The following is a 13,036-nucleotide window of genomic DNA, read 5'->3' on the forward strand; positions in this document are numbered from 1 at the left end:
TTTGTTCTTCCTCGGTTACGTGAATGCTTTACGTGGAAAGATGACTCATTTAGTAGATCATTCACCCACTTTAATGGCTACGGAAAAGCTATATTTGAATTGGTCTGCCCTACATAAAGAAAACCATGTGGTTTAGGTCTACCAACTCCCACCACCTAATCATTAGTTAATTGCCAACCTAACACTTGTGCGTGTCATCAAATATAATTATAATTAAAAAGTCTCCCTAATAATTTTCCTTATATTCCAAAATAGACTTCTTGACTAAAAAAAAAAAAGTTGAAAATGAAAGACAACAAAAAGAAGATAGGCCAACCTGATCAACCTTCTAAAATTTCAACAATGTCATCCAGCTATATGCTATTGTGCTCCTCGATAAATATCTAGAGTCGACCTCTTGACTTTAATTGGAGCCCTCTTCGAGGATTTTCTGACTATTAGCCTCTCCTTCCTTAGCATATGCTATTGTCTCTCTTCAATTATTGATATCATCCGATCCAACCATGATGACTTTATTGTTGATGGGACGATCGATCGTAAAATCATTCGGAAAGACAAGCACGAGTGGCTCATAATTCAAAGATTCCAAAAAATACTATAAACAGAAACAACATCTAAGAAGATTAAATCAAGCTTCAAGGCTTTCTATAATATATTCTACGAAGTTTAATTTGGGGGAATATGTTGGAATATTAAATTAAACTTTGTGACCAGATATGATTTTGGTTTAGGAGTCTTAGTCAAAATAGGAATTATTACCAAAATCAAAGTTTTGGGTTTATCTTTAAATAAAGGACTTGTGTAATACTTTAGGTGTACACAATTGGGAGAAGAGACGAAGAGGGGTTTGTGAGATTATAAGTTACTCTGTTTAATGTGAGTTTCTAATTGGCATATCTTCTTTATTCACCTCTATCGTCTCTCAATTATGAATTCTTGATTTCGATCACCTTTTTTGAGTCTTTCAACATAGTATCATAAGTTTTTGGTTTCTAACAGATCAGAGTTGGGAAACCATGGCATCACTTCAAAAAAATTATAGAGCCGACGTGATCATGAAATTATATGTACGACTTCACAGCCAACAATTCCATCTGAAGTCCATTGCAGATTCTATGTTCCACGGGTACGTATTGCCGGTGGAAGCTATTTCTAAGTCTCTCTCTCTCTTTCTCCTTTTGTAATGAGTTTTAATAACGACAAATCTCAGAAGCTTTTCTTAGTTCTCCTTTACTAGGTTGGCTTATCGACTTCAGATCGATAGGTAATCGATTCTTATTTGGTTGGTTCCTCAGTGGGTTTTTTTTTGTCTTTAACTTCAAAAGGTTAGAACTCAATGCATCGAATGTTGTACTTAGACTTGCAAACTACACTAAAATATGTTCCTTTAGTTCCATCTTTTTATCTTTTTTTGAGGCCAGGACATTGAATATGTAAGTGGCTTATATATCCAAGTTACGTTTAGCAATGTGTACCCGAATGAAAGCTCCATGAGAATGAGTAGCAATGAATTCGTAGAAATGATGCTACTCGACGGCTCTTTTGTGATTGAGATCATAATATCCTGGGTAAAGGATGTGAGTGAACTCAACGTCGGACAGAATACGATCAAGAATACGATATGGTCGCTGTTAGCAGTAGCGCAAGACATGTTGCTGCTGGAAAACCAGCTCCCTTTCTTTCTCCTCGATCGTTTATATGACACTGCTTTTCCTGAAGATGCTGGCGGCCAAACAGAGCTGACACAAGAATTTCTACGCATGTTCATCATGTTCATGAACGACAACGAGAGAGTCCCCAGCCATGGTGGCCCTGATTTCCATCATATTCTTCATCTATGCCATTTTTGCATTCTCCCAGCAAAGAAGCCAAATGACAGCGACTCGGATTCGTTCGAACAACCAGTTTCCCTGATAACATGGATTCGATGCGCGACACAGCTCAAGGAGGCGGGAATCCAGTTCAAGATTAAGAAACGGGCCAAGAGCCTCCTGGACATCAGAATGGAAAGCTGGAGATCCCTCAGCTTGTGGTCGGTGACGATACCAACGTGCTGTTCAAGAACCTCACAGCCTTCGAGCAGTGCTCCCAGGAAGCTAGAACGTATCTTACGGCCTACGCGTCACTCGTGGATTGCATCATCAACACTGCTGCCGACGTCGAATTGCTCCAGAAAGATCAAATCATCATCAACACATCGGGCGACAACACCGAAGTCGCCAATTTCTTCAACAAGCTTTGCAAAGATGTGCTGATCAAAGACGAGGACTATCTTACAAGCATCTACAGAGATGTCAATAAGCACTGCGGCATCAGATATCACATATGGTGGCGAACTCTACATCGTGATTACTTCAAGAACCCGTGGACGATCATCTGGTTGTGTGCAGCCATTTTCGCCTTCATTCTCACCATTCCGCAGACCGTGTATCCGGTCCTGGGCTATATTCGACCACCTAAATAATCTTCTCGCCTACTTGGTACCGGCATATAAAATTTACAAAGACATAACATTTACATGCATTTCAAATCACATAACATGCTTACGATACTTTTCGTAACAACTAATCTTTAAATGTATTTTTATAATGGAAGCATAGACATAACTTATGTCACATCAATTTTGATGTGCTTTTTCTTTTCTTATTTTTTAATATAACCATTATTCCTTCTTTTATTTCTTTCATTGTGTAAATATCAAATTAACTAAGAACATCAAAATCAATATCTATTGTCATATACATTAATCAAAATAGTAGAAATGCAAGAGAACTCTAATATAATTTTCTTGCACTTGATCTGAATTCATATGATATTAAACTGAATCCCCAATATATGTTCTTTAATTTTTTAATTTTTCTTCCTTTTCTTTTTCTTTCTTCTCTCTACATAGAATATCAATTGTTAATTAATGTGAAGTGATAAGATAAAATAATAAAGATGATAAGATGTTGCAAGCGGTTGCAATCTCTCACACATTACAATCCTCTGCAGGGCTCATCTCATACTAATTCCCAACCGTGTTAAAGCTGCTCATATGAACAAAAACGCAAATTAGTTTCTTAATTAAGGCAAAGGAAGCAGCAACTAATCATACTTTCTTTTTTTTTTATCACAAGTGCAATTAGGAAAAAGATCAAATATTTACTTCTTTTCATCAAAATCGTACAAATAATTATCCCATCTTTTCATACAATTTTATAAAAATATTCTTTTTCAGCATGAAATGGGATTTCATGCCAACTGATACGGGTGGCATAGTGGAGATGTTGCTGCATGAGATTGAACAGGAGACGATGTAGCATTTTAATTGTCTTCCGACTGTCATGTGGATCTGCAACTTAAATTATAAGTGAGCCACACAAGGCATACAATTCCTGGGAAAATAAATGGACTATATTAGCTTTGAACTTTGGCATTCCAAAGTTTGTGAGAGTTGTTGCTTTTCTTTTCTTTTCTTTTTCCCTTTTCCTTTTTCATAGTAGAGGCAACCTATTAATTCGACATGCTAAGGCCGAGGACAGGATAAAGTTGGTCGATCCATTGAGTGGGATGGAAGCAGCATATATTCTCTATAGTTTGTTTCTAGTTAATACCTGACTAAATGCCAATTGATGATGATATTCTAATCTAATCTATAACACAAAGCAGCAACTAATATATTTATGTGACTATATTATATATTATGAATTATGTGAATTTGGACTTCCCTAGCTAGCTAGTGCACATAAATTCTTTGTAATCTACCATTATAAATACAAATACGTACGTAAAAAAAAATCACAAGGCGACTAGCCGAAGAGACGGAGCAAGCTGTAAAGTGATACGAGAGTCGAGTCTTTTGATAGACAAAAGTGTGGCTTAGTTAGTATGTGGGATGTTTCCTTGGGTGGCCCCTCGCACAAGAAAGCTATCAACTGTATAAATACAGAGCTCAGGGGGCAATGTATCGATGTCTTCCCCATCCCCCCACTCCCAAACACTTACTCCAGTCTATATAGCGCACATGATTCACGGTAAGCAAAACAACTTAGCTTTTAGAACCTATCTCTTTTGTGTCACATCTCTATCTTAGCTTTTTCTCTACATGCAAACATTTCTCATTTACTTGATGTTGTTTTAATCAGCATTTTAGTATGTTTTTTATTGGCATAAAAATACACAGTTATGTGGACTAACATAATGTCAAAATCAAAATAAAAAACATAGATTAGGTTTATGTACCTCAAAGAACATAGTTTATGTACCTTATGCTATGAAACAATAACTTAGTTTGATCTAGCAACTCATTATAGTCAGATTTGTATGAAACAACAGCATTGATTTGCAAGAAGGAAAATAGACACTTATTCTTCATCTCTTTTTATCTTTTATAAGACCATGATATTGATGGAAGAATAAGGATTAAAAAGAAGATGAGAATAAATCTATGATCTATAATCTAATCTCTCATAAGTTCTATATATATACAAGCGAGAACAAAGGATCTAGATAGATAATTAAGAGAGTTTCTCCCATAAAATCATATCCCAAGAAATCCTAATATAAGTGGACTTTCATTCTATTAGAATTTTAATATATCTTAACTAATTGAATAAGGGTCATATAATCTAATATTTTTCTCACTCGGCCAATTAACTAATAAGATATAAACAAAATAATTCAAAATCAAAATTAATAAAATAAAATTTATTTTAAAATAATTTTACCTAATTGGATTCTGAAATTTTGAAAAATATTTTATACGTATGTATAAACTTTATAAAATATGCCAATAAGTCTAATATAAATAATAATATCATATTTAATCTGACTATCAATGTAAATCATAGTGGTTATATATTATCAATGTCATACTCTCTTTTTTGTATCACAATACTATTAGTCTTTCTTAATACAATTTATAATATTTTTATTAATTTATCTTGTCAATATAATCTTGTTATTATATTTAACCATAAATATATATATAAATAAACATAAATAGAATAACGAAAATAAATAACTTTAAGTATAAATAATAATAATAATAATAATAATAATATTTACTTAAGTATGTCAATTAATTTTTTAAGTTTCACTATATTAGTTGTTAACCCATTTAGTATGGCTTTACAATCTAAGATTAAAGAGCATATTCTTAGAATAAAGTTAGTAAGTAATAAATCTAGTTTTATTATCTAATATTATCATTTGAGTCATGTTTACTCTTAAAGATTAATTTAGAATTGACTTATTTATAATTATTAGGTAATTTGATAAGTTTTCAAATATAATTTTGGTCTATTGATTTTAATTTTTTTTCATTGCATCGTATCACATTTTTAAAATCATTATTTTCCATAGCTTTGTGAAAATAATAATAGGTCATTTGAATTCTCGTATTATAATATAATTTTTAAAGATATATCATATAATTATTAGAAATGATAAGTCATTTTCTTCGAGATATTCTCAAAACCATCGATTATAGTTGTTTTACAAGTTCATTAGCAATGATATCAACATTATGTAGGAATTAATTAATGTAATTTTATTATTAATCTTCGTCAAATAATTTAGTAACTTAGGAATAATAACTTCTTAAATATGAAATGATAAAAGAGTATTAATCTTTATCTCCTTCAAATTTTAAGATTTTTCACTCTTATTAATTTCATAATTTTTAGAAATCTTATATAACCAAATTTGATTGTCTTTGTATTGTTATTAGGATAATAAAACATATACTCTTAGATTTTTTTAGATAATCTATAAACTACCCCGATATAGTTCTTGAATTTATTTATTTTTATGTGGAATGAAAACTCTTATTCTATACGATAACCCAAATATATAAATGTCTTAAAATATATTTTCTACTAGTCCATAACTTAAATAAAGTTGATAAAACTAACTTGTTAGGAATTTATTATATATATATATATATATATATATATATATATATATATATATATATATATATATATATATATATATATATATATATATATATATATATATATATATATATATATATATATATATAGTTGTTCTTAGACCTTTACCCCATATTATTCTAATATAGAAAAATAACTTATCCTACTTTTAATCATATTCATAAGAATATAATTTCACCCTTTAGTAATTTTATTTGCTATAACACACTTAAGACATACTAAGCATAAATATCTTACTTTGTAAAAAAATTAGAAAAAGGATTAAGATACTCACTCGACTTATTATGTCTACCATAAAGTTTATCACCTCTATTGAATCAAATAATTTTAATTTTTATTTATTATCTTTTGATTTTATTCATGTACACTTTAAAGATATTAATAACATGAGAAGTTTTATGTATTAGACATAATATTCATATCTTGATAAGTCATATATAATAGTAATAAAATACTTTTCTTTCTTTACAAAATAGGAAACACGAAAAAAATATGTAGATATAAGTATACATCATTCCAATGAGTTTATGGAACAATATTTCATTCGTTATTGTAAACTCAATATTTATATTAATTATGTACAAACCATCATATACAATTTCATAACTCACTTTTATTGACTTATAAATACATGAAAAATAATATCCTAACAATTATAAATAAATAAAACTAAATTTCTAGAATAGGAGCATATACCATGTCTATTTATAGGCCTAAGATATTATAAAATAATATATGTATTCCAAGAAGAAAATCATGTAGCTGATTAGCTGATCACTCATGCTCATGCCAATAAACATTTTGATCTTTGGAGGAATTCATTTTCATTTCATCAATTAAATTCTCTATTTTTATTTTGTAAACAAATTATAGGAATAGGATGACACATTAAATTAGAATACGATTATCATCTACTATCGTATTCACATCTATTTTGTGTTATTAAAACTTTAATACTTTATCAAACCAGACTCAATCTTATCAGCTTTTTTATAAATTAATTCAAGACTTTTCAAAAGATATAATTTTAATCTTCACGTTCACAGTACACTAATGGTATGTTTTAAAAATTAAGACGATGGATGAGTGAAATTTATAGCCTATCATTCTAACATACGCAGAGAGTAATATTGAATCTGTTTATATGTAGGTTTTCTGTATTGTTTTGTCTTTGATCAGAGATGGTGAGAGCCAGCGTGCGTGCAATTTAGACTCGCCGTTTCTCTACAACTATTAGGTGGCTATTTTGCCCGCACATTCGTGAATGCAATGAATCGTGAATTCCCTTCGTTTCTCTAAAAGAACTAGAACTTGGAAGGGGCCCTAAAAGGTTGGGGGAGAAGAAAGGAGGAAAAAGAAATGAGTGCTGCAGGGGAGCCGATTGAGAAAACTATAGATCGAGACTGGGTTGTCTCATTGAAGAACAAGTTGAAGGAAACAGAACAGGAGGATTGGCGCACCGAACAGCCGACCATCTTCAGAGTCTTACCGCACTTGCGAGGGATCGATCCAAAGGCATACGAGCCAATGATCGTCTCGCTCGGCCCATTCCACCATCTCGAGTCTCACCTGAAAGCCATGGACCACCTCAAATGGCACTATCTCAACAAATTCCTTGGCCGAAACCCCGAGAAGCCCCTGGAAGACTACCTCGAGTTGATCAAGGAGAAAGAGCGGCAAGCACGTATGGCCTACTCAGAAGAAGTGGAGATGAGCAGCGATGACTTCGTCCAAATGATGTTGCTTGACTGTTGTTTTGTGATTGAGACCATATTGTCAGAGGGAGAAGGACAAGCCACGATATGGTCGCTATCGCCAGTGTTGGTGCGTGATATGTTGATTCTGGAAAACCAACTCCCTTTCTGTCTCCTCCAGCCTTTGTTCGACTCTATTTTTCCTGACCAATCCCATAACCTCAAGAATTCGATACTTGATTTCCTCAGCGAGTCCATAAGCATCAGGCCGGAAAATCCCTCCGTCGAAAAGTCATTTCACCATACACTCCATCTTTTCCTTTCTTGCATTCTCCCAGCAAAGGACGGAGATGGCAGTGAATCCTCCACATCCCTCTGCCACAACCTCAGCTGTATGCAGAACGTGTTCCCCGTGTCGTTTTGGCTCCCATCGTGGCTAATCAAATTATCATGCTGCTCTAGAGACGATCAGGAGGAGACAAATGCGGTTGGCGGTACGCAGAACATGTTCCCCGTGTCCTTTTGGCCCTCATCGTGGATAAACAAGTCAGGCTGCTCTGGAGACGATCAGGATCCGACAAATGCGAGTCTGAAATGGATTCCAAGTGCGACACAGCTCACGGAGGCTGGCGTCCATATCAGGAGGAAAAACAAGGCTAAGAGCTTTCTGGACATCACCTTTCGGGACGGGAAGATGGAGATCCCACAGCTTCAGGTTGATGACCACACCAACACCCTCCTCAGGAACCTCATAGCATTCGAGCAGTGCTGCAAGGAAGCCAGCCATCATGTCACGTCCTACGCGGGACTCATAGATTGCATCATCGATACTGCTGCCGACGTCGCATTGCTCCAACGAAGTAAAATCATTATTAACGGTATGGGCAACGGCGAAGAAGTCGCTACTCTATTCAACCGAATTTGCAAGGAGGTAATGATTGACGAACCCGATAGTGGCTACTTTTCAAGAATCTACAAAGAAACCAATGAGCACTACGACGCCAGATGTAACAAATGGCGAGCAAGGTTGAATCATGATTACTTCAGTAATCCTTGGGCGATTGTCTCGGTGGCTGCAGCTATCTTTCTCTTCGTTCTCGCTACAACTCAGACCATTTACACAGTACTGAGCTATGTTCAGCCAACTAAGTAGTCATGTATCATTTGTTAGTTTGTATGAACCACGTAATGATACATGTTCTCAGAGTTTGCACGTGTGATACATGTTTCTTCTATTTCTGCAAGTAAAGCCTTTCGCATGGCAATACCTATAGTATCAGCTTCACCTTTCATAAGCGGTGACAGAACGAAACGACTAATAAAGACGTTTACTGATTCAACACACCTCCACTGTAGTGTTCGAGTGGATCCTGCTACTTCCTCTCGAACCATACTATACTAATACTATTATTTGATCAGATCATTGAATCATTTATTTCTCTTGAAATCCGTTGTTTTCTTATTTCTACACATCTTTTTTTAGGGGGTCAACATCAATTATGTGGCATAGGTGTTACATAACGTACGAAACTTAATAGTATACCACTTCTACGGATGGCTCGTAATGCTGCATCTCTTCAGAGACCAGGACCTTTTAACATAACTTCTGCTCATTGCATACCCTGATTAACTACTGTACGAATAACATTTAATGCTGCCGCTTGAGCAGCATAGGATGTCCCTCTTCTTGTCCCTTTGAATCCGGAAGTACCAGAGGCCCAAGAAACTACCCAACCTCATACATCTGTAACAGTTACAATGATATTGTTGAACCTTGCTTGAACATGAATAATTCCTTTTGGTATTCTATGTCCATTCTTACGTTAACCAATACACCCATTCCTACGTGAACCGATTCTTGGTATAGCTTTTGTCATATTTTATCATCTTATAAATATAAGTCAGAAATATACAGAAAGAAAAGATACGAAAATATCCATTTCATATTAAAAGAAATTCTTTATTTTATCTTTTCTTTAGAAAGTTCTTTTTTAGAAAGATAATCCTTGTCTCTGTTTATGTCTCGGATTGGAATAAATCACTATAATTCGTCCGCGCCTACAGATCAGTCAATATTTTTCATAAATTTTACGAACGGAAGCCTTTATTTTCATATTTCTTATTCCTTACCTTAATTTTGAATCTATTCCTTCGAAGAAAATAAGTCTCTTGAATTTTTTTTTACTTCGAATTGTATTGTCATGAAAGAAATGCTTTAAAAATCACCTAATCATTCGAATCTTTGTTGCGAAGTCTATAAATTATACGTCCCCTGGTTGAATCATAACAACTTGCTTCAATTTTGACTCTATCCCCAAGGAGTATTCGTATAAAACTACATCGGATCCTTCCGGAAATATAACATAGAATTATATCTTTATTATCTAGGCAGACCCAAAACATACCGTTGGGAAGTGATTTAGTAATTAAACCTTTATGAATAAATTTTTGTTCTTTGTAACTTCCATGAAATATCAACTAATGGAGGAAGAGTTATATAACTCACTTTTCCTCTCTATTTCACAAATAGGAAGTTAGAGATAAAATTAGGATACCAGAGGGGGAGGATCACCATATATATAACAAAAGTTCACCTCCAATTTTTTCTCGTCAAGCTTCTTGATTTGTCATTATACCTCGGGAAGTAGAAAGAATTACAATTCCTATTCCACCTAAAATCTTAGGAATTTGTTGATAGTTAGAATAAATTCGTAAACCGGATCAACTTATACGCTTTAAAATAGTTCTGTTGTATTCTTTTCCTAGTCTTTCTATGTCACAAAGTTGAAACCAAGAAATATTTGTTACCTTCCTATGTTTTCGAATGTTTTCAATAAAACATTCTCATAGAAGTATTTTCACAATATTTTCAGTAATATTAGTAGATGTTATTCGCACCGTTCCTTTTTTATTCTTGTCAACATTTCTTATAGAAGTTATTATATCGACAATAGTGTCCTTACCCATGACGAACTATAATTATTGGTGCCTCCTAATTTTGATATAATCAACATGTTCCCTTTTTTTCTTTGTTTTATTTTCTTTCTTTTTGTGTTATAAAATTATTTATTATTAAAAGTATATGCGTGAGACACAATCTACTAATCTACTAAATTTGATCTATTTTAGACGTTCTGATATATCATAGTCCCATATAGTAGTATTTATAATACCTCGGGAGCCAATCAATCGCACCAAAAACTTGAGTTCCTTTTGGATTTCCTTCTTGATCACTGACAACTGCAGCATTGTCATCATATCGTATTATCGTACCGTTGTCACGTTTGAGTTCTTTACAAGTAGGCTACAATTACAGTTCTAATTATTTCCGATCTTTCTAGTGGCATATTAGACAGTGCTTCTTTGATTACAGCAACAATAACATCACCGATATGAGCATATCGATTATTACCGGCTCCTATGATTCGAATACACATCAATTATCGATGAAGACCAATACACTGTTTAGTTCTAAATACCTATCCTGACAAATTGAGTTCGTATAGGCATTTTGGACGCATCTAGTGAAATAGCTGCTTTGGCTACAGCTTCTAATACTCTGCCTATTTCATAAAGTTTTTAACAACGGACACCCAATATTCGTGGGATCCCTTTCCCGAACTCATAAGTGTTTCCGTAGGTCTTACTGTAACAGGTTTGTCGGGAAATATACATAACCATATTTTTCCACCACGATGCACATATCGTGTCATTGCTCTTCGCCCCGCTTCTATTTGTTTAGCCGTGATCCAAGCGGGTTCAAGTGCCTGAAAAGCATATCTGTCGAAACAAATACGATTGCCCCGACAAGATATTCCCTTCTTTCTTCCTCTATGTTGTTTACGAAACTTGGTTCTTTTTGGATTATAGTTGATGGTTGTTTCTTAATTCCATCTCTACTACGGAACCAGGCATGAGAGTTTCTTCTCATCCAGCTCCTCACAAATGAAAAGATTCAATAATATTACAAATACACATGTATTTAATAAACTAATACACTAAGACATTTATTAATATTGAATTTGTTTTGTTATACAGGAAGATGTATATACATGATATACAGCTAGAATATTTATGTTATGCATATTTATAGATATAAATTATAGATAATGCTTTTTATTGTATAACGATCCTTGATCCTTATTTTTATCCTTATCAAATGATGCCAAAATATTGTAATGTAATCTCAATAAATAAAGGTTTCCCGGGCGAATAATAACTCTTTAATGTTTTATTCCTAGGTCAACCCATGACTTCTCATAATAAATAATTTTTCTCTCGGTTCGTTCCGCCATCCCACCCAATGAATTATTCGGATTCGTTTTCAGTAGAATCCTGGGACTGGGTTCCGTCGTTCCCATAGCTTCTCAAGCTTCTCGAGTCAATCTCCTTCGTTTTTATTAACCCGAGGCTCTTTATTATTATTTATATTCGATGCTTTATCACATTACCTTTATGGGGTAATTCATAGACCATACATATTGGAATCATATATCATTGATATTTTTGTTCTCTCTTTCTATCATCCTTCCATTTATCCACATCCCTTTATTTTTGTTTCACAACCCATAATCAGATTTTTTATGGAAAATATTTTAGTTGCAGTTGCTGCAACTATATGATTGATCCACTCATCTCATATAGTGACTGTTTCTTGGGATCTCGACAATACGAAGCAATAAGTTGGTTATTAGTTTATTTTGTTTTTATTTTTATTTTTATTTATTTTATATAGTTATTAAGTTTAAGTAGGGTTTAGTCTTTTTTTTTTAATTCCAACTCTAAACTCTAAAGAAAAATTAACGAGTCACACACTAAGCATAGCAATTATAACAAATGGTCAATCGAATTTTTATTCAACATTATAGAATTAGAATTGCTCATTTTTGTTTGATTTAACAGAAAAAGAATGAAACAGTTTGTTATCTTTTGTTCGGCCAGAATGGCAAGATAAATAAAGGTCTATTATTCCTTGTCCACAAATATCCAAATTTTGATGCTTAATACTCCATAGATAGTTCGAATTGTATAGAAACAATGATCAATTTTAGCGCGAATTGTTTGTAGGGGAACCCTGCCGTCTTTGATCCATTCGACACGTGCAATTTCTTTTCCGTCAATCCGCCCTACAATTTGTACTTGCATTCCTTTTGTATCGGTTTGTTCAGCTAATTCAATAACCTTTTTCATTGCCTTTCGAAATGAAACTTTATTTTTTAATTGTAAAGCTATACATTCCGCAAGAACATTATGTTGCCCATAAGGTTTTTCAACTCTTGTGATAGCAATGTTGACTCTTCGGTTCACAGAATGAAATTCTTTCTGTACATTCATATCTAATTCTTCGATTCTGGCCCTCTATTAATAAATTTAGAAATCCAATATAGATTATGACCTGGATCA

The 13,036-nt window shown here is 33.5% G+C and overlaps 2 protein-coding genes across 2 annotated transcripts; both read left to right on the forward strand.

Annotated features, from left to right (window-relative positions):
* The first annotated feature begins 1,520 nt into the window (after positions 1–1,520).
* On the forward strand, positions 1,521–2,464 carry LOC135671980 (UPF0481 protein At3g47200-like). Its single transcript, XM_065180436.1, has 2 exons — positions 1,521–1,904; positions 2,003–2,464. The coding sequence occupies exons 1-2, from the start codon at positions 1,521–1,523 to the stop codon at positions 2,462–2,464; spliced, it is 846 nt and encodes a 281-aa protein (XP_065036508.1).
* Positions 2,465–3,966: 1,502 nt separating this feature from the next.
* Positions 3,967–8,846, forward strand: LOC103980519 (UPF0481 protein At3g47200-like). The gene is made up of 2 exons (XM_065180736.1): positions 3,967–4,016; positions 7,090–8,846. Exon 2 carries the CDS (start codon positions 7,299–7,301, stop codon positions 8,784–8,786), a length of 1,488 nt encoding a protein of 495 aa, XP_065036808.1. The 5' UTR covers positions 3,967–4,016; positions 7,090–7,298; the 3' UTR covers positions 8,787–8,846.
* The last annotated feature ends 4,190 nt before the right edge of the window (positions 8,847–13,036 follow it).

The sequence above is a fragment of the Musa acuminata genome, chromosome BXJ1-4 (assembly GCF_036884655.1).
Source record: "Musa acuminata AAA Group cultivar baxijiao chromosome BXJ1-4, Cavendish_Baxijiao_AAA, whole genome shotgun sequence".
In the NCBI taxonomy this organism is placed as follows: domain Eukaryota; kingdom Viridiplantae; phylum Streptophyta; class Magnoliopsida; order Zingiberales; family Musaceae; genus Musa; species Musa acuminata.